General features: G+C 40.0%; 2 protein-coding genes across 2 annotated transcripts in view; both read left to right on the top strand.

Annotated features, from left to right (window-relative positions):
- Nucleotides 1-12,300: 12,300 nt before the first annotated feature.
- fam185a (family with sequence similarity 185 member A) lies at nt 12,301-16,474 on the top strand. The gene is made up of 8 exons (XM_037682815.1): nt 12,301-12,825; nt 12,897-13,006; nt 14,543-14,635; nt 14,795-14,933; nt 15,663-15,704; nt 15,798-15,893; nt 16,006-16,140; nt 16,245-16,474. Exons 1-8 carry the CDS (start codon nt 12,408-12,410, stop codon nt 16,355-16,357), a joined length of 1,146 nt encoding a protein of 381 aa, XP_037538743.1. The 5' UTR covers nt 12,301-12,407; the 3' UTR covers nt 16,358-16,474.
- Nucleotides 16,475-22,665: 6,191 nt separating this feature from the next.
- Nucleotides 22,666-27,587, top strand: part of arntl2 (aryl hydrocarbon receptor nuclear translocator-like 2) — a 15,412-nt gene continuing 10,490 nt past the window's right edge. Inside the window, exons 1-3 of the mRNA XM_037683465.1 lie at nt 22,666-22,964; nt 26,275-26,401; nt 26,493-26,546. Of these exons, the coding sequence (XP_037539393.1) occupies nt 22,907-22,964; nt 26,275-26,401; nt 26,493-26,546 (239 nt within the window). The 5' untranslated portion in view covers nt 22,666-22,906. The remainder of the gene's footprint in view (nt 22,965-26,274; nt 26,402-26,492; nt 26,547-27,587) is intronic.

Here is a 27,587-nt window from a genome sequence, read left to right as displayed (position 1 = left end):
ATATATATATATATATATATATATATATATATATATATATATATATATATATATGAATGTTTCTATTCAATGCCTTGAGATAACTTCTGTTGTGACTTGGCGCTAAATAAATAAACTGAAATGAATTGATTTCTGAGTTACACTGGAATCACAGCTGCAAGAAATGTGTTGCTATCTGCTCGTAGGCTTCTCCAGCAATGTGGACGTTCATCATCATGATATTTAGTGAGATAAATTTCCCTCTTAATGGCGTTGAAGAAGTGAAAGGTTTAGCAGTTTAATGCCAAGAAACACTAACACCATAATCAAGACTTTTCATTCAACTGTGGCGTTTAGACTTTACAAAGAGCAGCCGGCAGAAGAGGAAACTGTGACGTTCATTACTTTTACCAGTTCTCATTTCTAACCTACTTTTTTTTTTTTTACAAATGTCTTGCTAAACAAATGATTTCCTCTATCATTGTTCAAAGAACAGCTGAGAAATCCTTCAGCCTGCAAAAAAAAACCAAACCGCTGTGCACAGATCAAGTCTCAGTCTAAAAATAAGAGTTAAGTGGTTTAACAAGTCTTACAAATTGGACAAATTTATGAAACATGAGTCCTGCGTGCTACCATTCAAACCTTATATCTTGTGGTGGTACTGACACCCAAACCTGTGCTCTGAAAAACTAAAGCCTCATTATCCGAACTCCCTGCCAAGCAGACACCTCATTTAGCTCATGTGACTGTTTTTTTTATCTTTTATCCTGATGAACCAATCAGCTAAAGAGCCCAAACATTAGGCTAACTGTACATGGAGAGGTTAGCTTCTAAACTCTCACCAGTTGCAGCCCTTGTTGAGGATTAGTGCAGTCTGAATAAAATATAAAGTACAAGAGATGTTTCTCCCCCTGGCACTGCATCTAAATCCAGCAGGCTTCTCGACAATCCTGACTTTTATTACTCAAGAGCTCAAGTACACAAAGCTTACAGTAAAAAATGAAATATGCTCCCACACATTGGAGTAACAACCTCTTGGCTCCGTGCAGCAGCCAGTAACCGTGCTTCAAATGCATATTTCCCCCCGTGGCATCTGTCAGTCACATGTCTGCAGACATACCAACAGGAAGCTTGGGAAGCTCCGGCCAAAACAACTGTGACACACATGTATGTTTAAGCTTGTGACACATTGATCATTACGGCATGGAACGAGAATGCACAACAAATGGTCCTCATTAAACGGCGTGAACAGAAAGATAAACGACGCTGCAACAACGTGGATACAATGAAAAGCATGTTTTCTAAAACGTGCGTGTTTTGACTGACGTCTCATCGTTGCAGTTACTGCATTTCCACAGTGAGGTGGAAATATCTGAGCACACTCACGAGCTACATGCTTATCGTCGTTCCACAAGCTACATCTGCTGACAGGTACATCAAAACAAGCTTTTCCCCTCCACCTGTTTCTCCTTTGAGACGCCTCTCCTCTGCTGCTCGGCTCCATCGTTTCTCCTCCCTCCATTTCTCCCTCCCACCTCCCACTGTCACTGCGCTTCCCAAACATAGTTTTACACCCTCCTCTTGTTTGACTATATCTTCTCAAGACACAATGAGGTTAACAACGCTGTGCGTATGTGGGACCCTGCTGGCCCTCTCAAGCTGGATCAAAGCGGAGGATGGCCCTCACCTGGGGGATCGAGGATTTGGGCCTTGCGCTGCAAGTTTGAAACCCGGAGGAGCGTGCAGACCGGGGCAACGTGACAGCACGTGCCCTTACCTGCTCAGTTTGCCCCCGCTGACTGTTCATCTGCCTCAACACCTCAGAGAGCTGGAGAATATCATGCAGGACCTGCAGAAACTCAAGAACAGTGTGGAAGAGCTGAGGAAGATGTGCGCAGACTGCACAGAGAGCCGAACTGAGAGAAAGTGTGTGGGGCGAAGAGACAAAGAGCAGGAGAAGCAGAGTGAAGGTAAGAGCGAGGATGTGAGGAGCTGGATGAATGTGAGGCTTGAAGAGGCCGGCAGAAGTTTCAAACAAGAGGGTGGAAGCGATGGAGAAAGGGTGGGAAAGACTGACGGAGATAACAGCAAAGAAAAAAGTTTGATTCTGGAAGAGCAAGGCAGAAACAAATGGGGAGCAGACAGAGAGAGCAACAAGGGAGTTGTAAAAGAAAACGGGAGGGAAGAAGATGCTCCGACAGAAGTGGGGGAAAGGGATAGAAAAACGAGAAAAGAGGCTGCAAGAGGCGAGGATAGATTGGAGCAGGAGAAGGTGCCGACTGCTGGTGGAAACACGAGAACGGTCGATGTGACAAGTGGAGAGGTTTTCGAGACAACTCACAGCGAGTCGGCGGACCTGTTAGACGCACTAAAAGGAAATTTGAAAGGATTTCAAGAAGATAAGTTGGAGAATGCCGAGGAAAAAAAGATGGCCGCTAATGTGAAAAGAAAGGAAAAGACAAATAAAGCCGGTGACCCTTATGTTTGGCGAGATGAGATAAACAAAACAGACCAAAAGACCAAAACTGAAGCCAGTGATGGAATAAAGATGTCTGAGAACCACGAGAGCCACGAGGAGAATATAAATAAGGAGCAAGAGCAGCGCAGGGAGGAGACGAGGAAGGAAAAGGGAATAAAAGTGGACCAAAATAATGAGAAACTAAAACACGCTGAAAGCACCGGGCACACGGAAAAGGAAAAAGCAATAAAAGAGGGGGAGGAGGGTGAAAAAGGCAGGGAGATGGAGACGGAGATAAAAACAAAGAGCGTGCAGAGAAATGGTGATGGAGTATTACCCTCGAGAAAAACAACTGAAGGGACAGACTTTTTATCAGTCAGCCCAACTCCTCTTTCAACATTAGCTTCAAACTTAGATCCAAACAAAGTTACTATCTTCACTTCATCTCTTCCATCACCTCCTTTGCCCAGTTCCACTTTGAGCTCAATCACAGATGTTATTCGTGACACAAAAGATGTTTATGGATCAACGCAAAGCACAGGCCTCGGAACAGCTGATACTTCAGAGCGCGATGGCCACGATGCAGATTCAGCCAGAAGAACGTCTCTAGGTGGGGATGGACAAGAGATAACCGGTGCTACAGCTGGGTTGAACTCTGCGTTCACCGTCAAACCTGGAGCAGGTTTACAAGGTTACCAAAGGTCGACCACGACAAGTCCAACTTTCACAGCTCCTCATCGGAAATTAAACACGACCGCTTCACCCAGAGTTACAGATCACCGCAGCTGGACGCCTCTAAAGAACGTCAGTTTAAATATCAAGACTGGCCTGAAACCCCCCCCAGGACGAGTACTGAGGCCCGGTGACAAGCATAAGCCAGGAATTAAGCCTGAAGCAGAGCAAAAGCTAAAAAATCCAAAGAATGACCGTAAACCCAACCAGGCGCCTGCTCCTGACAAAAAAACTAAATATAACCAGAAGCAGAAGCCTCCTCCTCACAGATCTACATCTGAAAACCTCAAACCTGGCAATAACTCAGAAAATATACACAATTCTAAATTTATTCGAAAGACCCCACCTCAGATTTCAGCTACTAATAAAAATCCGAGAAACAATTTAACGCACCCCTCACCTCAAAACAAGCTGCCGTTTCAAAAACCAAATTCTGCTCTCAAGCCTCCAACTTCTGTCCAGAAAGCTGCGTCTCAAAGACCTCAAACTGTTGTAAACACATCCCGTTCAGATAAAGAGAATTCAAAGAGCAAACAGCACGTTCCAGGTGAAGCTGCCGTCATCCATCAAAAGTCAAAATCTGAGACGAGATTGGTTCATTCTTTCACGACTAATCACCAAAAAGAAACGCCCAAAAAAGAGCAAACCAAACCTGATGAAAAGTTTGACTTAAAGCGAAACGTCAAACCCCAGTCAGACTCTAAAAGAAGTCAATCAGAAAGCTTTACTGCAAAACCGAACCAACGGCGACGAACGGAGTCAGTGGAAACATCTGATGAAAATCCATCACAGGAGCCCGAGTCCAATTCAAACGTCAGACCTGGACAGAAAATTACATCCAGTGCAGTTAATGTAAGTTTTGATCAAAGGAATAAATCCAGTCAGGAGATCCCTGAAAGAAAGCCCAAACTAAAACCAGTTCAAGAGCCTAAAAATAATAAAAGTGAAACAGCTACACTGAAACCTAACAACAAGCGTTTGCCCGAGACTGTAGAAAAACTGGATGAAAATCCTTTAGAGGAATCCAACTTGGATTTAATACCTGGACAGAAGATTACATTTAATGCGACCTTTGATCAGACAAATAAATCCAGCCAGGAAATCTCTAAAATTAAACCTAAACCAACTGAAGAGTCTTCGTCTAAAACTAAAACAGCTGCACCCAAACACAACAAACAGCCTTCAACTGAGTCTGAGACCAAATCAGATAAAAACCCAGTCTCAGGGCCAGAGCCTGACCAAGATTTATTATCTGGACATAAAACTACATTTGACCAAGTTAATGCAACCAGTGACCAGAGGAATACTTCCAGTCAAGAAACTCCTCAAACTGAACACCAACCTGAACTTCTTCAAGAGCCGAAAACTAAAAGTGAAACAGGGACAACGGAGGAAAAACCTGCTGAAGATTCTTCACATGAGCCTGAATCCAACCAAGATTTAAACCATAGACAGACCACGTCCAGTCGAGTTAATGCTAAGAAATTTAGTCAGGAAATGTCCAGAACCAAACCTAAAACTAAACCTGAACTGACTGAAGAGCCTACATCTGAAACTGAAACAACTATACCAAAACCTGACCGAAAGCCTTCAGCGGAGTCTGTGCTCAATAAAGATCCTGCACAAGAGCCTGAATCTAACCAAGATGTAATATCTGGACAGAAATTTACATCTGACCAAATCAATGAAACAACTGAACAAATAACATCTGGTGAGGGAACTCCTAAAATCAAACACCAGCCTAAACCTGATCAAGAGGCCAATAAAAGCAAAACAGGCGCTCTAAATCGCGACCGAAAGCCTTTAGATGAGGAGAAATCTGCTGAAAATCCTTTACAAGAGCCTGAACCCTACCAAGATTTAAACTACGATCCAACAACTGCATCCAGTCAAGTTACTGCAACCTCTGATCAGAAGCCTGCATCCAGCCAAGAAACCTTCAGCAATAAACTCAGACCCAAGCTGAACCAAGAGCTTAAACCTAAGACTGAAGCGACACCAAAACCTGACCAAAAGCCTTCAGCTGGATCTGTTGTCGATAACAAACCTCCACAGGAGCCTGAACAAGACTCATTACCTGGAAAGAAAAATACTTCTGATCAAGTTCATGCAACCTTTGATCAGAAAACTGATTCCAAGCAGGATGACTTCAAAATTAAACCCAAACCTAACCAAGAGCCTAAGAAAAGTGAAACGGCTACTCTAGGACCCAAACAGAAGCCTTTAATGGAGTCAGCAGAGAAATCTGGTGAAAATCCTTTACAGGAGGCTGAATCCAATAAAGACTCAACATCTGGACAGACGCACGCACCAGACAAAGCTAAAAAAGTCCCTGTTCCAAAGATTAAACCCATTGACAGTGTCCCTAATGTTAACAAAAGACCCAAACCAGAGCCCAAACTAAAGTTAAAACAGCCAAAGGCTGTGTCAGGATTAAAGAACAAACCAAACACAAATGTTCACACAGAGCGCGCACCCCAAAGTAACTCAAGTCTTAAAACACCAAGACCTGAACAATCCCCTGATCTAAAACCCCTTTTTAAAGCTAAAAACACCCTGACAGCTAAAACCAACAGAACATCCGAACCAAGGACTCCCTTTCAACACAGACCATGGACCAGACCTCTGATTAAACCTGGAGCAAAACCCGTCCAAAAGCCAAAACCCCCAGTGCAACCAAAGCCAAGTCCAAGGACCAACAAAACCTGTCTAGACCCGCCTAAAATCAGCTGGGCACCTTCAGAAAACATCCCAAACTCTCAACCTGACATGCCATCTACATCTGGATCTGCAAAACAGATTCCTGAAGTGACTCATTCCCCACGAGAGACTGACTTCAGCACAAGCACGAGGAAAACCGTCTCTCAGGGTCCAAAGACCTCTGACAGTTTGGACAGGGAACACTCCCCTCGTCTTCACACACACACCGAAGACTTCCCGTCGAGTCCAAACAGCCGGACTGTGTCTGATCTGAGGCCACAAACAGCCCGTCAGCCACCATCCATCCCAATGACAACAAGACCAAACAAAATCCACCGTGGGTTGCTCCATCGTGTTATCACAAGCACCAGTCCAGGATCCACACAGACAAGTCCGGTTCCAAAAGCTGACTTCAGTGCACAGGATAAGATCCATTACAACGAGGAGGAAACTGCACCTGAAAACCCGATCCTGTCCCCCAGTTTGGAAACGACTTCCACACCCAGCCCTGACCTTAGCTCAACGACCCGGGCCGCCTTTGGTTTTGAGCCATCGGCCGCAGAGCCGACCACTCCCAGCGCACGAGAGCTGAGAGTGAAAATCAACCAGGTGGCAGCCTTCGTCAACAACAGCCTGAACCCTAACAGGAGAGTTGGGCCTTCAAACCTCGAGGGGTCCCAGAGAGGCAGCGGGCCTGACACCAAACGGCCAACTTTGGTCCAAACGAAAGGCAAGAGATTTACACGTTTCTGCACATTTCACTAGAACTACCACACCTAAACTCACACTGATTCATCTTCTTTTGTAAAACATTGTTCCTGCACAAGAATCTAAAGAGACTAGACAAATTGCATTTCCTGTGATTGCTTATTGCTGAAGAACTTGCTAGAAAACAGCTGAAATTAGCTGCATGCTGAATTTTAGCTGAAAAAGAAGAACAAGCCTAAATTAGCAGAAGAAAGCAGAAAGAACACATGTTTGCTTAATTGGGTTTAAATAAGCAGAAATCAGCACAGGAGTTATGAAATTTTAGCTGAAATTAGCAACAAAAAAAGCTGAAAAGTAGCTGAAAAGACAGAAAGAAACTTAAGTTACAAGAAAGAAGTGGAAAATGCTTAAATTTGATAAAAAATGTGGAATTTGCTTAAAAAGTTAAAAATAGCATAAAGCAGGAAAATAGCTGAAATAACTTAAACTAGCAGAAAGAAGCTGAAAGAAGCATAACTGAAATTAGTAGGAAGAAGTTTATTAGGCTGAAAATGGCAGAAATTATCACAATTTTTTTTCTGAAAACAGCTGAAATTAGTTAAAAATGCTACAAAGGTAGCTGAAAAGGTAGAAAAAGCTTAAACTAGCAGAAGAAATCAGAAAAAACATGTTTGTAAATTAGGCTGAAAGAAGCAGAAATGAGCACAAAAAAAGTGGAAATTAGCTGAAAAAAGTTTAAATTAGCAAAAAGCAGCTAAACAGTAGCTATAAAAGCAGAAATAAGCTAAATTACCAGAAGGAAGTGGAGAGAGCGCATTTTTATTGAATTAGTCAGGAAAAAAATTTGAAATTAGTGCAAAAAAATGTAGAATTAGCTGAAAAAGCTAAAATTAGCATAAAACAGCTAAATAGTAGCTGAAATAGAAGAAAAGGCTGAAACTTGCAGAAATAAGCTGAAAGGAGGGTGACAAGCTGAAATTAGCAGACAGAATTTAGAAGAAGCATAAAGAATAAAGCTGAAACGAGTACAAAACAGCTGAAAAAATCAGCTGAAAGTAGCTGGAAAAAAGTTTACATTTGCACAAAGAAGCTGAACCAGAACAAAACGTAAAAGGAGCAGTGAACGGTTGTAAACAGATCCAAAGATTTGAAGGATGTAAAATGAGCTCAGTTCATTTTCTATAAGAAAATCGTGGCAGAAAAGGCTAAATATTTCAAAAAGCTACAGGCGCACCAATACCCAAAGTCACAGCAGGATTGTCCTGAAAGAGCTGAACGTTCTGATAAATGATTTGTTGAAATAAGACGAGAATCACTTCAAAAAATGTACTGAAGAAAAATGGATGACAATAGTGTGAATGCTTCTTAAACATTCACACAATAATGGTTTTAATACAAACCAGGGAATATAAATTAACATGAGCTTAAACAGAAACAAAGTCAAGCAGCTTCAGAGTGAGAACAAACGCTCAAATTATCTTTATAAGAGACGTCAGAATGATTAGGCTGAGAGAAGGATGTTGGAAACCTGTGTTTGAGTATTCATGACTCAATAAAATAAATAAAAAAGTCTAATGGAAGCATTTCAAGTATGGTGACCACACAATAAACCCCTCTGATCTTCAGATAAATAATTAGAACATAATTATGTGGTCTGAGATCATCTTGGTGGAATAAGTCCCGACTCTTAAGTCAAAGGAGGAATCTGCATCTGTGGAGCTAAAAGTGATGAAGTGGTGAAGTTAAAACCACAACAAGCAGGAACCAACAGCGTCAGGACATCTTTCTGATGACAGCAGCTCAGTGAGTTGCTGCACTGATGTCTCTTCACTTAATGAGTTCAAATACGACGAGTGAGCTGAAGGCCGCTCCTTGAAGGAATGCATATCACCCGCTGCCTTTCATGTGAGTTTTAAACAGATCATTTTATGTTGACAAATGACGGAGTTGAAGCCATTTTGGTCAAACCATGAAATAATGTGTAAATATCTCAAGATATCACTCTCAGAGTACGTGTTGTGAATAACTCTCAGCTACCACTGCACCCAATTTGAGCTCAGATTTCATAAAAATTTACTGAGTTATAGCTATTTTTGTGATGATAATATAGATTCACTGTAGTAGCCATCTTGATTGTTATTGATTTCTAAAGGTAAACATTTGTAGATGTACATCCAGCAATTACTTTCTGGAAGACTCGTTAAAATCCATACAGTGGTTTATGAGATATTTTGCTAACAGACAAAAACTCCAAAAAAAAAAAAAGATAATAGCAAATTGTCAAACTGAGATCTTGCACAATCTGTTAGGGCTCATTGTATGAGTTGGGGATCAGTCTCAGCTACTACCACGTCAAATTTTAGCTCACTATCTGCCAAAATGACTGAGCCTTGTCTGGTTTTTGAAGGTCACTTAGCAGCGGCAGCCATCTTGAATCAGGCTGACTCCAAAAGTTGTAGAAATGATTCATTTCTCTAGGTTTCATCAAAAATGTGTCCAGTTGTTCATGAGATATTTTGCTAACAGGCAAAAAAAGTTTAAAAAACAGTGAACTAATCCTGTCAGAGCATGACAGCTTAAAATGATTTTATCATATTGCGACTTAAATAACATAAAGAAAACACAAAAAGTTTAACTAAAATGTTTGTAATTGTAAAGTTCAAAGTTCTTTGATCATAAACAAGTGGGCCTAAATCTACCATCCGCCCTAAAAGTTGTTACAAACTTGTCACTTTTCCACCTGTGACCACAGTTAGTACATGTTTAGTTTCCGGTTCTTTATTTTATTTTATTTGACAGTGATGAGAGACTGTTCCGACCACCTGCTCAGAGGCGACACAAGAAGCGGGCTCTACCTGGTGACCCCTGACCTCCGCAGCAGCAGCTTCCAGGTGTTCTGTGACATGGAGCGGGCCGGCGGAGGTTGGACCCTCCTGCAGCGCCGGCAGGACGGCAGCGTGAGCTTCAACCGCACCTGGGCGGAGTACCAGTCCGGCTTCGGGGAGCTGGACGGAGGAGAGTTCTGGCTGGGCAACAGGATGATCCACCTGCTGACCCGCGACAGGGACATGGCGCTGCGGGTGGAGTTGGAGGACTTCGACGGAGTGGCGGAGCATGCGCAGTACGAGCAGTTCAGGGTGGCAGGTGAGCGGCAGCGCTACAAGCTGACGGTGGGCGCGTACTCCGGGACTGCAGGTGATGCTCTGCGCTTCAGCAAAAGTTACGACCACAACAACAGGGCGTTCACCACCCCCGACCGGGACCACGACCGGTACCCGTCAGGGAACTGCGGGGCCTATTACGGCTCGGGCTGGTGGTTCGATTCCTGCATGGCCGCCAACCTGAACGGGAAGTATTATATTGGGAACTACAAAGGAGTCCGGGATGGGATTTTCTGGGGCACGTGGCATAATATATCAAAGGAGTATTACCCCACAAATAAGAGACAGTCTTTTAAATCAGTCAGGATGATGATCAGACCAAAGGGCTTCGCCCCAGAGGTGCACAACATCCAACAGGAGGATGCTCCTGACAAGTTTTAAAAACATTTAGTATTCGGTTCACTTATTATTCATTATCAACGCAATGCTGCCCCTTTGTGGCGTTAGGCAGTGTTGCTTACAATGTTTCAATAACTGATGATCATGTGTCAAAGTTAAGGTATGTGGGCCAGAAATGACCCTTGTCATTATTTTCTCTGGCCCACAAGAATATATTTAAAATGAATTATAACCTGTTGGCCGGTCGGTGACAGATTGAGTTTGTGCAGACTTCTCATGGTAATAAGCCAACTTTGATGTGAAGGATAGTTAGAATATTTCAGTCATCTTCGGTTTGTGCAGAAGTGGGTGGTTCCTTTAAAAAACAGCACTGAAAGCACCACTGCTTTCCTGTAAAGGTGAAAACTAATTTATACAAGTTTATCAATTAGGAAAATAATAGTGTTTTTTTTATGTGACTTTTAATCAATATACAGTATTCACCTTTATTTAAAAAAAAAAAACCAATAAATTGACTTATTGCATCTGAAATCCAAGTTCAGTTTAAATCTTTTTTCAATAAATACAGAGGTTTAGCTAAGATAGGGCCATTTAATTTTAGCCCTTTGTGTAACTGAACTTGACACCCCCGGTGTACAGAGTTTGTTTTTGTTCTTTATGATCTATTTTTTTTAATTGTTGACAATGAAATGTATGACGAGCTATATTTCTAGCTATCTGAAGTGTCACTCAGACGGGTATGTAGCAAGAGATGTGTTTTTGGTCAGTTATGAATTCAGACTGTTTGATATGTTTTATAAATGTTTGTTCAAATGATAAATAAAATATGTTTATTAAAAATAATTGCAATCTTTCTTTTTAAATTGAAGAGAAATCTGAATTTTCAAAATTAACGCATTTCACGATTTAAGCAGGCTGCATGTTAAGACTCCAATTAGATTGCTGTTGATGATGATGATAGTTTTGGACATGTGTGCTCTGTTTGCATGTGTAAACGCCTACTTCTCAAGAATTCTTAATGGTGGTTAGCGCTATACCCTCAGGCACCTTAATATTGTTTAAAAACACTAACAGTTCTCTGTCTACTCCAGTTACTTTCCCTGGTCCAGCTGAGTCATTGGTGGAAAACCTGCTGTTCACAGGAGCATGGTAACAGTATAAGAGAAACAGGTCAACATAAGCGGTGTCTGTGGAAGCGGTGATTTGGGATCAATTCAATCCAGTTTATTTATATATTTATTTATAAATTGTATAGCACCAAATCACAGCAGAAGTCATCTCAGGGCACCGCACAGCAACATTTACATACATAAAAACTTAACGTTATTTATCTAGGAAGCCAGCAGATTGCTTTGAATCTTCGCTTCGTCACAGTTTCCCATCTTAACCAAGCACAGAGGCAACAGTGGAGTCTACAGGAAAAACTCCCTCATGAGGAAGAAACCTCCAGCAAAACCAAGCTCATGACAAGTGGCCATCTGCTTCGACCAACCCATCAGCTTTTGATCAATATATAAAATTATTTTGATGTAATGATATATGTTTAAAACTCAGATATGCTGACTAAAGTATGCAGGATAAAAGTTATTTGTTTACAATGAGTGTATATTGTATTTCAGAACTGAGTACCAGCATATCTGATAAACTACTGGAGTAAACCCTTCAAAACTGCACCATTTGATATATTCATTCATCCATCTATTCAACCTGTATTTATACAGGTTAATCCCATTGAGCCTCGGGGACTCATTCACAAGAGAGGCCTGATTTCTTTAACAAAAAGTGATGACAACAGTGGATAACAATGACAACAATAGAAAATCATAAAAGAGGCATGGAGATTTATTTTTTTTAATTATTTTATTTTACAAATTAGAATAAAATGGTAACCAAAAGGAAAAAGGAAAGGAAAAAGTAGCGAAAAAACAGCTAGATTACAGGTATAAGGAGGTGCAGAAAACTAAAAACAGGAACATGTTTGCATAGGTTTTTGCCAGAAACTTATATATATATATATATATATATATTGTGTGGAAAATATGAGAATGGCTACTATAGGTTTTATTACTCTAATCTCAACATTTATTGTTTTTGTGGAGTGCTTTGCTGCACTAAACGTTTAACAGAACATGATTATCCCTGGGACTTGTATTTTTGAAGTTGAACCCTTTATTTTGAAATCTAACCGGATGTAGCTCTTGTTCCGTTAGCTTAGCGGCGGTGACGCGTTTCACGGCTCGCACTGACTGAATGGCAGCGCATGTGGTTCAGGAGTTTGAGTTTCTGTGTTCCCAGCAGTTCAGGAGTTGGTTCCCCGGCCGGTTACGGACATGTTTGGAGTTTCAGCAGCTCAGCGAGGATCCGTCGGACTCTTCCGCTGCTGGCTGCTGACCGTCAGTCCCACAACAACCCCCCGGTGGCCTCTGCTGTCTTCTCGGTCGTGTTTCGGTTCTGCCCCAGATAAATCACCAGCACTCGAACCTCTGCGGCGGTGGGCGCTGACGGTCAGCCCCTTCACCACAGTGAAGGCCCAGGTATCCTGCAACATCATCATCCGCCCGCTGGACCCGCACGCCTTTCCCGAAGCTGACCGAGCCTTCATCTCAGTCCACGGTCCGAACAGCCACCAGGTGGACTGTCAGAACCACATCCAGGTCCACTACGACGAGCAGAACCAGGAGCTGGTGATCTCCACTCAGAGGGTCGACAGTCACGTGACGATTGAGATGGACGCGCCTCTCAAAAGCAGTGAGTTTATAAAAACAATCTGTCATAAATCAAACCGAAATAAATCCTTGAATAAAGTCCGTTTCTGCCAGATCTGTTCATCACCACTGAAGGAAAAGGAGACGTGGAGGTGAAGAAGATGGAGTGTGAAATCTGCAGAGTGCAGACACAAACTGGCAACTGTTTACTTCATTCAGTCAAGGTGGGTCCAACATACTGTAGAAAATATAAACCTCATTTTAATCCAGTCCATTTGCCATAGTGTCCTCTGTTTTATCTGCAACCACTCCTTTATTTCACTTTAGGCTTTGTGTCTCGGGTCATAATGAAACAAAGAACATCTGATTTTGTATGTTCTACTGTCTTTGTTACCAGGTAAACAGAACTCGCATAAAACAATATTGGACTTATTAAACACTATCAATAATAAAATTTAACATTAAGTAAAGTACGCTTAATTAAAAGAGACCCTGCTGTTTTTTTTCTTTTATGTCTGAGGTGACGCTTCACAAACCTCAGTAAAAAGTTTTAGAAAAACCTCCCTCAAAAAGTGCATTTGATTTTACAGAACTGGATCTAAAACCATTTTCTTCATCTCAAATGCTTCAAAACGATTTGCAGTTAGTTAAATTTGGAGATATATCGTCTGGCAACAAGCTACTTTCATTTACAAGAGCGCTGGTTTGAAACCAATTTTTTTCTAGAATGATGTCATCAATCCCAAATTTTTGCAACGATGCCAAACATTATAGGATGAGAACAAAGTCCATGCTCAATAATCCAGGTATACAATCCAACATTTTTCAGTCAGGTCATCTGGGCAGTTTCTGGTGAAGGCTTCCGGATCGAAGGCGAAACGTTTCAGCACAAAAAAAGAAACTGTCCAGATGACCTGACTGAAAAATGTTGGATTGTATACCTGGATTATTGAGCATGGACTTTGTTGTTTTCAACCAGTTTGACACGACTGTCAACAAGGAAGAGTGCCGGCAATGGAGGAGGGGGCGTACCAAAGAGACCATCTTAGCACCAACATAACTGGTTTGTTCCACTTTGGAGTAAGCTGTTGGGGGAAGAATCAGTTTTGTTTTGTGTGTTTCCTTGACTGATGAAGCCTTCTGGATTGAAGGTGAAACGTTTCAGCACAAAAAAAGAAACTGTCCAGATGACCTGACTGAAAAATGTTGGATTATAGGATGAGATTTCCCTGCGCTGCAGCCGACAGAGAAAAATGGTCAATTTCAAAGAAATTACAGTACAGGGGTTTTAAAACCAAGGATTATTATCTGTTAGAAAACTTCAGTTTAAAGGTAGATTAGGAATAATGTTATTTTAGTTACCTGTATTGCTTGGTTGAGTCTCTTGTGGGCTCATTTTGCAGAACGGGTTACGTATTCTTCCACATGACAGATTAGAAGCTATCTTGAGGGGAAATCATAAACTTTAAGGTTTGGTCATTTTTGGACTATAAATTGTTCAAAATTGTTGACCATGTGTGACTGCAACGATTTGAAACGTGCTTCTAAGGAAGAGGCACTTCTCTGAAAGGAAAACTCGTCCTTCAAACCCAGCTGTGAGTCAACTGCTGCAACATCTGTATTTGGATGTTAATTTGGATTGGCTGAGCTCCACACAGATTCATCATGATGAAATGCGAGTACCTTCATTAAAGCAGGAGGTTTTGTTTGATTCATCAAACGTCTGCAGACGTCTGGTTCTTGTGTTTGTTGTATTTTAGGGTCATCGGATTGAGGTGCGGTCCCACGGGGGACACGTTACAGGTCTGGGCACGATCCATGGCAATGTGGACATCAACACAAGAGGAGACGGTGTGAGTAGAGGGTTTTTTCAAGTTCGTGTTCGTATTGTCAGCAGCCAGGGGGCAGCAGCTGCTTGATGCAAGATTCAGCAGCAACGAGTTGCTTTTTATATTTAAAAAAAAAAAAAAAAAAAGTATTAGTCAGTCCAAGTGTTTTTTTTCTTTCTCCAGTGGGTGAATGTTAAAAAGCTCCAGGGCACAACGATGAACGTTTCAACAGAACATGGGTCTCTGAAGGTCAAAGCCGTCTATGCTGAGTCCAACAGTGTCTCCTCCTGCTCTGGGCCAGTTGAACTGGGTCATGTTCACGGTGAGCTGTGGTCCACCTCGTCCCTCTAAACATCCTGATTTATAGGAAACGGGTGTCTTGTGTTACATCTGAACTCAGCGCAGACTGAAGCTAAAGCTAAAAGTAATTAAGTTCAGGAAGTCCAGGTTTGCTCCCTGAAATGTGACTCTAAGTTGACAGAGTAATTACATGAAGAGCACAAAGCAGCTTAACATTTAATTAATGGTCAGTTCTTCTAATAAACATTAATAAACCCAGTTAAATCAACGTATGTCAGGAACCTCCGTGTGAATTAAGAAAATGAATGAACATAATGTTTAAAGAAACTAAGACCCACAAGGAGAACCGTTGTTTTCGACACCAAAGTAAATTCTGGTACACATATGCTTTACATTTCTTGGTAAACCTGGATCATGGTTCATATTTGGGCTCAGATTCAAGGACGGTTGATTTAAATGCAACGTGGTCTCAATTTATCACGTATTAGCCAAATATTTTGTTTTGTGATGGCTATAAAGTTAGCTTTTAAAAACCAAATCTTTGATCACAAAGTCAAATCGCTCTGATGTAAAGAAGGAAAAAAGACAAAACTGCGTCATCCCGTAGGAATTTTAATTTACTCCTGATGCAAATGAGTCTCAAACATGTAGAAACACACCACGGGTCATTTCAGCTGTGCTGAACGGTGATTTGTTTTTCAGAGAAGTTGTGTTGTTTAGTTGATCCTGACGTTGTTGTCCTTCTTTAAAGGGAACACTACAGTGAAGAACGTGTCTGGAGACACCGTTATTGGTGAGCAGACTGGCTGCGCTGTGACCTCTGTACGTTTTTATCAGAGGCTGGTAAAAATGAAATAAACACCCGATGTTCACTTTTCTTTTGCAGATGGTTCGAACAGTTTCCTGAAAGTTTCCTCTAACAGCGGAGACATTGATGCGTATGTGGGAGACGGCGGTGCTGCTGAACTCCACAGTCAGGAAGGTGAGGGAACAACTAGAACAAGCGTCACGTCATACACCACGTTGCTTCTTTTTGTACAGCTATACCTGCTGGGTGGAATGGTTTCTAACCCCTGATTGTTTGTCTTATGTAGGAGCAGTGAGTGTGCGTGTCCCGTCCTCGTTAAGAGTTGGTGTGAATCTCTGCGGAGCGTCGGTGGAGATCAGCCCGGAGGTTGTTCTGCACGGAGTGGAACACAACACCACTGACGGCTGGACCACACTTACTGGTGAGCTCTTATCTTTAATTATGATGGTTTGTAATTACAAAGTTACAAAACACCTGAGGCTCAGCACAGAACATTGTGTTTCTATTTTTAATTTCCCCTCTCAGGCTGTCTGAACGGAGAGTTTCCAGCCGACCGGTGGGTCAGAGCTCGAGCAGAACGAGGCCCCGTCAGACTGAGGACACAAAGCTGGTTCGAGTCCCTGAAACTAGGAAGCTAGAAGATGTGATCAAAGCTGTCGCTCCACCGGAGCTTTATTTTTTATATAAACTGAATGTTTTCAGCTTGAATATACAACTCTGTTCTCAAGATGTCCATCCATCCATCCATTTTCTTTACCCGCTTATTCCATTTTGGGTCACGGGGGTCGCTGGTGCCCATGTCCAGCAATCACTGTGCGAGGGGCGGGGTACACCCTGGACGGGTCGCAAGTCCATCACAGGGGCACATAGAGACAAACAAACATTCACTCTCTCACTCACACCTAGGGACAATTTAGAGTTACCAATCAGCCTAACATGCATGTTTTTGGTCTGTGGGAGGAAACCGGAGCACCCGGAGAAAACCCACGCATGCACGGAGAGAACATGCAAACTCCACCCAGAAAGGACCCTGGACCGGGGTTTGAACCAGAGACCTGCTTGCTGAGAGGCAGCAGCTCTACCAGTTGCACCACCGTGCTGCCCGTTCTCAAGATGTACTTTAGTTTATTTAATGCTTTTTAAATATTCTGCAAATGTCAAATCACTGCACTGTAGATATGTCATCAACTGGGTTTATAAATATAAAGTTCTGCATTTGTTACATTTAGCTCAGACACTTTTAGTTTAAGAAATTAACAGCTTATTCATGTTTTTCTAGTTTCTATGTTTGACTGGAGGTTAAACTGGAACAACATTGTTTTCTTCTATAATGAGGCTTTAGTTAATGAAAGTCCATAATTTAAACATTGTTTCCAGTAACTATTTAAAATATGAAGCACATATCAGACACACTGTGTTCTAGTTTGTGTTCTGGTGTTTGTTGTTGTCTCTTCATGAGCAAACACAGAATAGAACAGATAAAAAGATGAATTAGTTAAAAAGTGCTAAAACCAATGCAATTAAATACAAGGCCCAGAAGGTAATTGAACTGGTCAGGTTAGACTTACTGGTTCAAATATAATTTATAATTTTATAATTATTTCCATACACAATGTTATTATGAAGGTTTGTGAGCAGATATCAGTGATGTGAAGCCAGAGGCTCTGTGTTGTACACAGTATATTGAAGTTGTCATGTTTCAAAGAAAGTGTTTAAAGTAAAAAATAAAAAAACAGCTGTTGAGTGACGCTCTAATGTCAAAAATATGTCTCCAATATTACAGGCTCTGCTTGTACAAAATGTAGATGTGTTTACATGAAAACCAGCCATTAGGGAGCACAAGCCAGTGTATCCTGTGCTGGTCCCAAGCCCAGGTAAATGGTGAGGGTTGTGTCAGGAAGGGCATCCAACGTAAAAAAAAACGTTTTGTTTTTTTTCCAAAACTATAATGCGAAGTCATCTAAGCGTCTATGAGAGTGGTGATTGGAGCAAACCTGAATGGACATGTTTGTGAAAGAAACCAGGGATGAAGAAGTGATGGGTAGGTTTGATGTCAAAGAAAGAAACCAGGAAGGACGGATGGTGAGAATGGAAATAGCTGTAGTCAACACTTATTTCCAAAAGAGGGAGGAACATAGAGTGACCTATAAGAGTGGAGACAGGAGGTCGACTACATTCTGTGTAGAAGAGGAAACCTGAGGGAGATTGGAGTCTTAAGTTGTGTCGGGAGAGCGTGGCCAGACGGCATTGAATGGTTGTGTAAAATGACTGTTTTGAAGAAGAGAAAAAGACCAAATGATGGAAGCTGAAGTAGGAAGAATGTGAGAAATTCAGAAGCCCCTCTGTTTGCAAATGGGTCCTAGACTTATTAACAAACAGACCACAGTCTGTGAGGATCCACAACTTCACCATAACCTTCAGCACAGGCTTCCATGAGGGCTGTGTGCTGAGCCCTCTCCTGTTCACTCTGGTCACGTATGACTGCACCTACCCATCCAGGCTGTCATATTGTAAAGTTTGCAGATGATACAGCGGTGGTGGGATGCATCACATGAGTCTGGCATCAATGTGAAGAAGATTAAGGAGGTGACCGTGGATTTCAGACGGCGCAAACTCACCTGAGGCACACAGGAGTAAAGACTGAAACAAGAACAGACACGTGCAAACAGAGAGGAGCCATTTGCCCAAAATACACCCGGAAGACAAAAAGCTGTGTTCAGTCTGAGAGAAGCGGAGTGGAGAGACTATTTACCAACTGAGAGGACCACAAGAACCAACCTGAGTGCAGCCGGACAGGTCGAGGTGGAGGAGATTGCGGCCGGCCGTCCCTGTGGTCAGGTACAGAAACCCTTTATCTGTGAATCTGCAGCAGTAGGCCAGACTCAGATACTGAAGTCTGACACAGCTCCTGTTTAGAAAAATAATTTTATACAAGAGCATTTCAGTTTAGCATGTTGCTGTTAGTGTTATGATGTAAAGTCTTGATTTAATGTTCAAATCGAGCAACACAGCTATTATAAAATTCCAGCTGTTACAAAAGCAGCATCTGTTCCTCTTAATCATTAGGCTGAAACTGATCACTAATCAGAGCTCAGATGTTCCATCCATCCATCCATCCATCCATTATCTTTACTCGCTTCTTCCTTTTCATGTAAATAAAACGAGCTAGAAAAAGGTTGAAATTGGAAAAACAAGAGCCGACAGCTGGAGAGAAGAGGCATAAACTCTGAAGTTATTTATCTCTTTGCAGCAGCAGAACTTGAACACAGATGGGTTTTACCACAGCTATAGGTTCACCTGGATATTTCTTTTAGAGTGGTGTTTGTGATGAGGGTGCACGAAAGGTTCAAGTAGAGCAGGCAAGGGCAGCCCTGGATAATCCTCTGAACCACCGTGTCCTGTTGGAGAGCAAATTCTAGATGTTACAATTTCTCTGAGGGAGGTGTCCGATGCAAATTTAACTACTTTTTTAATGTTTTCAAAGAAAAAAATACTTGATGAAACAGCAGAAGACTGAAACAAAATAAAATCTCAATGCATTCTGTTAGCATGATAATCTATTTTATAATATGTGCTGGAAATAAAGCAACACAACTGACAGGTCAGTTGCTAAAACGTGCACATATCATAAAAAGACGAGGATTATCTTCACACTTCATGTTACTCACCGTAACACTGACACACTCTGACACGTTGAGCTCCTGCAGATTTCTGCATTCACCTCATGAAACAAAAAGAAAAACCCTTTTTAATCTATGCTGACAACTTTTGGAAATACTCTTGAATAATTATACTATATTTTAACTGTAATGTAATAAAATAATAATAATAAATGAAACCAGTGCAGAGTGTATGATATCTTTGTCCGATTCTTGTTTCCTACGATGTTCTTCTTTTAAACAGCAGCTTTATTTCTTTTAAAATAACACAGCTGCCCTTGTGACCTTTTTATTTCAGTTTCCCAGCCGGAGGACTTTGATCTCTGCTCACTGCTGGAAAGAAAACCCGTGCAGGGCTCAGGATGCGTCTGATCCTCTTCCTGTACTCAGCCTCTCTGCTCCTCCTGCTGCTTCCAGTCATTGAGATGAAAAAACCCGGGAAGGGCAGAGGTCTTAAAAAGGCGAGACAGAAACTTTCACAGGACAGGTATCTATTTGGTCTGGGTGATAATCTGTAGAATCCATCATTCAAAGACTCCACTGACTATCTACATTTATTTGTGTTTTGGGCTTAGGCGCCAGAGCAGATCAGGACCCTCCAGGTTTGTGAGACCAAATTTTGTGGATTGTCACTCAGGATGGACATCTCCATCTCCGCCTCAAACACCTGGTCCCAAGTTCCAGGGATTGTTATGTAAACGCAGGTAGCGAAGGTTTGGCATGGGGATCAGGGCTTCTTCACTGAGTGTAGTCAGTCGGTTGTGTTGCAGAAGAAGGGTTGTAAGTTGTGTTAAGCCGTCAAACGCTCCTTCCTCCAAAAGAGAGATCTGATTCTGTTGGAGGTCCAGACTGATTAAACTATCGTAACCTAAGAAGGCTCCATCATGGAGGACTTTAATTTGGTTTTGGGCTAGAAGGAGGAACTTGGGTTCTTCAAATGAATCAAACATCTTTTTGTGACCAAAACCCAATCAACCTGATCTGTTGTATTTAGTCTTTTTTCAGCTGGATTGAAAAACTAGATTTTACATGTCCTTGCTGACAGTAATGAGCAACAGGTTTGTTCACATGTGCATTTAATGAAAGATGGAAGAAACAAATAAGTTGTACAGAAAATCAACATCTCAACTTTCTTTCTCTCAGCATCCCTGTCTGGGCTTTTGCATCTTCATGAGCTGGATTTGTCAGACAACAAACTGAGTTCTGTTCAGTATGGGGTTCTTGAAGATCTTTACTTCCTGTCACAGCTAAAACTAGAAGGAAATCCTTGGGTCTGTGACTACAAGTGAGTTCTTATGTCTGAGTACCTACAAAACCTTCCTTGGACGTGAACAATTACTAAAAGCTTACTTTTTATCTTCAGCATCCACTACATGGTTTACTGGTTACGTCTGCACCCAGGAGTGAAGTACTCCGGACTGCTGTGTCACTCTCCTCTGGAATACTCAGGTGAGAGTGTGCAGGAGTATGTGCACTCCTACAACAGAGAGTGTCCCAAGGACAAACAGCTCAGCAGACTCTGCAACTTTTTAAGGTAGCATAATGTGGACAAGCAGCCCGTCTCTGTTTCCATGTTAAAGAACTATTTATCAGGAGACGTGTTTTACAGAAACATCAGGCAAAGAGAACCAACACTGCTCTCACTTGGCCTTAGAGTTTCTTATGGAATACTTTTTACACCAGTGTTTTATTTATCTCAATACTTCTTGCACTTGTGTATATTTGCAAAGATTAAAGAAACTGTTTTTTTATGTTGGCAGTTTGTATTTTTTATTTCTATACAATCGTATATTCTTGTGTGAAAATAATTCATAATACACGATTTTTGTTTTCATGGGTAAAGTTGTACAGTTAAGTTTTATGTTTTCTCCTGTGTGTGTTTATATGTTTGTGTATTGACAATTTCTGTCTAGCCATGTTTTCCTAAAATACAAATTAATGTAATGAAAAATGTACTATTAGAACATTCTATTATTTACTTGACTTGATGTACTTAAGTTACTTTTTTATGTCAAAAAGTGCAATGTGTAGTTTTTGGTTATACTAATATAGGATTTGACAGAAAGTGATTTGCATGTTAAGTATGTAACTATACAAGAATTAGAACGTTTTGAAATAAAAAATATATAAATGCTGGATAAATTGCACAATAAAAAGCAGAGCACAACATGTCCTTGCTTTACTAGTCAGAGGTGTAATATATTAGTTACGTTAAAAATGTAATTTGTGTTCTTAAAGTATATGCATGTAAACAACCCACTGCAGAGATATTTTAGTCTGCTGTTCTGTTCACAAATAATATTTTATCAGCATATTAAGACGTTATAGGTGCATCTGTCAACCCTGTCAGGCATAGGCTGATTTAGGGAGGATTATAAAAAAAATCAGATAGAATAGACAAAAACTGAGGACACAACTTTGACAAGCAGATTTGATTTGTTTTGCCGAGGAAAATATTGTTTAATATTCCCTATATGGATTGTTTTATGTATTTTTGTTATTTTGCTTGCACATATTTTTTGGGGGTGTGTCAATATTGTGACCGTTTTCCTGAGACAGGTTGAAAATCATAGACATCCTAACTACATACCACACATCTCAACAAAATCTTCCCCAAAAAGTAAAAAAAAAAGACTGCCAAAAATAATTTTGGTGTCCACTGTTCTTTTAGATGTAACCCCCACAGCTGATTGACAGTAACCAATTTTAAAATGACTATAACTAATTCAATTTTACAGCTATTAAGCTGAATTTAGGTGTGGTATTAGTTGAGTTAGGTTTTTATTTTAACTTGTAAATAGTTGATATCAGAATTTCCTGATTGCCACTAGAGGACTCCTGAGCACCACTTTTAAAAAGACCCTCTCACGTACACCGTGCTTTTATCTATATTATTCTATCTCCTTTTTAAAAAAATCACCACGCACGTATATCTTTGAAACCAATGAAACCATTAAAACTAAATGTATTTCCCTGGGTGTGATCCAGCAGCAGTGAACCCGGTGACCTGGTAGGAGGAGCCTAGCTTGTAGTTTCCGGGTCCCTTCCATCCCCTCATGCTGTTGCCAGGTATGCGATAATAAATCTAGTTTTAGAGTCTACAATACATAATAAGTACTAGTTTCAACAAACAAGCATAAACATAAAATAGTTTTGACATTTCTGCGCACTAACAAAAACCATTTATTCCCACCTCACTCCGCACGTGCAGTAGTAGTTCGAACAGAACTACACAGTAAAGCGACAGTAAGATAATTTGTCATTATCTATCTGGCAACCCCGATTCACACTGATTTCATCGCAGAACACGCCGGGTACTTTTTGTGCACGTTTCTATCCCCATTTAGCTTCATTATTCTTGACACAAGTTTCAAACGGTGTGACAACGTTTTATTCATTTGTTCCGTGGCATCCTCACAACAACCTGCCACATTAAACCGGGGAGGTGGGGGGGAGAGCTGTCGACTGCCTCATCATCCATGGTTTGCGGGAGTCCTGGGCCCCGGTACACCGGCTCCCGCTCCAGCCATGTCGGCTCAGGATGCAGCGGCTGGCGGCGGTGACAGAACGCGATGCGAACCGGCAGGTGATTTTTTTTCAACACCTCATTTATTACAATCATATAAGCGCTCTCATATTGCAGACTGCTGTTTGGCAGCGGGTGTTTATGTGCTGGGGAGGGAAAATGGAGGATGTTTATCGGCGCTTTACTGTAACTTTGCTGAAACTAGGTCAGTAGATCAGTGGAGCAAGCTCGCCCTCTACGCCATTTATGTAACACTACCCGACCTGGTTTGTCTGCGTTTTACCCAGTTTACTGCTATATTAGAGACAGCTTGTCGACAAAGATAACATTATTTGCTGTTAAACGGTGTATTTACTTCTTGTTGGTACTCGTACGATCAAACCTAGGTTAGCAGTGACATCGAGGCCTGTTTATCGGTGCTTCTCGAAGGATGTGTTTATTTGTAGTAGTAGCTCCGAACAGCTTGTTCTAATTATATTTTTGAGACTTTAAGTCTTTGAAAATAAGTGATGTCAAAGTGGTTTTATTACCTGATGATGTGTAGGCTTTATTGTGATCGTTTTGTTGAACGACTAAATCGTTTTAGCTGTTTTTATTTATTCGTTTAGCGTTAGCTATTAGTTAGCCTGTATTGTATGGCAGGCCAATGTAACTCATAATCAAACCAAATATTTACTGTTTAAGAAGAATTTCTTCTTTTTTTTTTTGTCAAAATGATATTCTTACCAATCAGGATTGAATTTGAAGACACGTGGACATTATACTAGTAAATAAATATATAAAGATGCATTTTCCATCTCAAAAGCTCCAACAAACTAAATTTGTTAACGTGTTGGTTTGAAAACTTTTCTTTTTGGTCTGGAATGACGTAATCAGGAAAATTTAGTCCAATATTTCGTAAGGATAATCCCTAAACTTCACAATGAGGCCCAAACTTTATATGATGGGATTTCCTGGTGTACGGCAGCTAGCTGAGAAAAATGGTCAATTTCAAAGTAATTTGTGTTATAAGACAAATAGTTAATTCTAAGGATAGACTTAAAAAAACAACAACAACAACTTCAGTTTAGATGGTAGATTACTGTTTTATTTATTGGGATCAAGATGGTTTCTTTGACATCTTTTTACACAAATAAAATACAGATAAAATCAATATTTTCATTTTTTTTAGTCTGCATTCTGTGTTTATTTTAACTAATTTTACCAGCAGGGTCACAAACACTCAGAAAAACATTATTTTTTAAATTTACAATCAACATTTCAGATGTCACAAATACCTTTCCTCAGACAATTTATGTAAGTTTTCATTTTAATTTGATTTCCAGCTCCAGATAACAAGTGCATTCTTTATTTTAAGAATGACTCTTGTCTGTATCTGAAATAAAATTATTTCTTGGAGGAACTTGCATTTTGCAATTCTATAATGTCTTTGTTATCAGTAATAATGTTAATTGATCCTGTTTTATGTTAAAAGTATATCCAATCACATTTTTGTAAACAAATTGCATTAATGCAATTTGTTATTCCAGTTGATGATGCCTGAAAACACTAATGTGAATGCTGGATGTCCATAATGATATTTTGATATTTTGCTTGTGGAAATTATTCTTTTTTAATGCTCATAATTATCATGTAACAGTCTTTGTCTTTTATTTCCATAATAATTGTATGGAAAGCTGAAGGGAATGGGAAATTTGTCATATTTTTTCAGAGAATCATATAATTTGTAATGTGTATTTCATGTAGGACTAATGGCGTTGGATAGTTAAAATATTCATTTTGATCAAAGTAGAGTTAAGAACATCTGCTTTGAAGATCTTTTCAGTTATTTCACAATTTTCCTGCTATTAAAACACTGCTCCTCAAACTCATTCATTCTTAAATTTGATGTGATATCAATTGAAAAACTGACAGCGTTATTCATGAACTTAATTTGAAAGGCTCAGAAATGGCATATTTTCAGTTTTCAAACCTAATTCCCATCTTTGACTTCTTAATGTGTGCAGTAGATCAACTGAGATATTTCTTCTGTAAAAGAAGGCCATTCAGTTAGTTCAGTTGTTGTTAGAATAGCCCATTCTGTTGCTCAGATTTAAAAACATGTTTTTCAAACAGGATGACTTGAATTGTAGTTTAGATCCATGGAGGAAAAATAAAGATTTATGATTTGGTTGCATACAGAAAATCAAATTTATATTTTATTTTTTTGTGGGACACACTCAAGTATTTACAAGTTTTTGAGGATCCGATTTTAAACATGCCTTAACTTTATCATAGAAGAGTGAAAGGCTGTCAGTGACATAGTTTGAAAGAAAGCAAAGTTTGTTTTTGTTCATAACACTTTTATCAGATATAAAAATGCCAGGGCGTTCTACAATTGAGAGAACATACAAGAGAAATAGAATACCATAAAATAGCAATGAATAGACTCATAAAGCAATAAAATAAGAAGCAAAAATTATATATAAAAAAAAAGCTTCAAGCTAAAATCACTGGTGAGAAAAGAAAAGTGGTCCCAACCCCATACAACATTCTGAAAACGTCTACTATCAAACTAATGCATTTTCCAGCCATTTAAAGTGCATTTTTCTTAATTTTTAGAAATGCAGTAATAAAATATAAAATCACTATATTATAGGTTTACTGAAAGCTAGAACATCTGTCTTACAACTAGCCTGTAAGCCAAACTAGCTGAGATCATACTGAACTTGAATTACCCTATTTTTTTTACACACTGAGCACCATGAGTAGTCACCACCAAAATCCTCACCCACCAAATCAGGACGGTCGACGGGTATGGAGGAAGAAAATTAGCTGTTTTCTAATGCAATTTTTACAAAATCCCCAAACAACTGTTTGATTATAGGAATTGTGTTTGAGGTATAAAAATCCTAATCAAAAACAGAAAGTTCCTGTGTTTTAAGAGGACAGATATTGATCTAAAATTGTTTCATTTTTGCCATCAATTATTACTGAAGATGGTTGACATTATCGACTCCATTTTTAATTGTTCATCACAGTCTCTGTAACCCAAATTTCCATGACCAGATCAGCAAAGACCTGACTTCTAATCCCCCTCAGTTTGCCAGATTCTGCAGGATAACAGGGTTAGAAGGCAAGTAAATAATGGACATTGGGTCGTAAACATATACTATACCCAACTTCTACAACACCTTTATCTCAGGCTCATGTGTTCATTAACCTGCTCATTCACTCAGTACTTGTACTACACACTGTGCATCTTACTGCTGCTAACAGGCGATGGAAGTTATTTCAGCAGCAGACAATAAACTTATTTTTATCCTAGCACCGCCAATATATTGTAGAATAAAGTTGTGGTCCAGCATGTTTTGATTGTTTTGTGTTTCAGATGATGTGCTGGTTGAAGAACAGAGCAGTTCGGCGTCTCTGCCCAGCTCGATGATCACATCTTTAACTGCTGGTGTTTCTCTGAGCTTGGGGATGCCCAGGAAGCGCAAAGGCAGCACCGACAACCAGTTGAGTAAAACTGATATTTTCATCAATATATTGACGAATCAGGATCTGGAGACCCAAACAACTTCTAATAATTGTTCATTTTCTTCATAGGGATTTAAACTTGGCTGCAATCAATGATGAAGATTTAGAGGATGACCTAAATGGGTGCTGTTTTTTTATTTTAGTATTTTTGTATGTTGTTTTTGTTTTTTTGTTTTTTTCATGGCAATTTGATGTAAATATTTGAAAGAACAATAAAACAATATTAACCAATTAAAAAAAATCAGCATTACAAAATCAGCAATTATGTAAATGAGGGGTGTCCAAAGTGCGGCCCGTGGGCCATTTGCGGCCCTTGGAGTGATTCAGTGCGGCCCTCAACTGTAATTAAAGAATGGTATAATTTTGACTCACAGGCTTAATCAAGTCAGATTTATTTATATAGCACGTTAAGAGGTTGATGCAGATGTAGACCTTCTTTAGATTTAATGGTGATACTTTTTAAATATAATTTTTAGGTTTAACAGCAAAACAGATGAAAATAATCTTCTTAACATGAGTTAACTTAAGTATAATACAAATATTTTTGCTATAATTAATCTCTTTATCCTACAACAAATCTTCACTGACCTACCAAAAAGTAGACTTTTGGATAATAATTCATAAAACTTGGCTTAATATAACAAGTGTTTTCAAAGAAAATAATTTCAGTTGAGTTAATAATCGATGGGGAGAAATTGGACATTTTAAAAGAATATAAAGTTGTATCATCGACATACAAGTTGATCAACTTTATCAGTGTTCCTTCAAACCTTCTCTGAATCTGTTTTAGTGACTCCCACCTGTTTTTCAGAACTTTGATGACCCATTTGGGTCGTCTGTGGTCCAAATGGGGGGGGGGGGGTGTTTTGAAGTTTCACCACCTTTTTTAAAGAACAGTTACTCATTTTAGGCTTTTGCCTATGAAAAGTATTTTCTGGACCGTGACTCCTTTCATCTAGACAGTTCTGGTATGAAAATGTTTGGACGCCCCTGGTGTAAATGCTTCCCGGTGTTGTTTTGTGTTTTTTGCAATCTAATTCCAAATATTTTATGCTATTTTACTGCCCGTATATCAAAACGTTCAACTGAATCAGAAACAGTGACTTTGACTTTATATATATATATATATATATATATATATATATATATATATATATATATATA

The sequence above is a fragment of the Nematolebias whitei genome, chromosome 10 (genome assembly GCF_014905685.2).
Source record: "Nematolebias whitei isolate Nwh7 chromosome 10, NemWhi1, whole genome shotgun sequence".
Lineage (NCBI taxonomy): Eukaryota > Metazoa > Chordata > Actinopteri > Cyprinodontiformes > Rivulidae > Nematolebias > Nematolebias whitei.
This window is presented reverse-complemented; position numbering and strand designations above follow the sequence as displayed.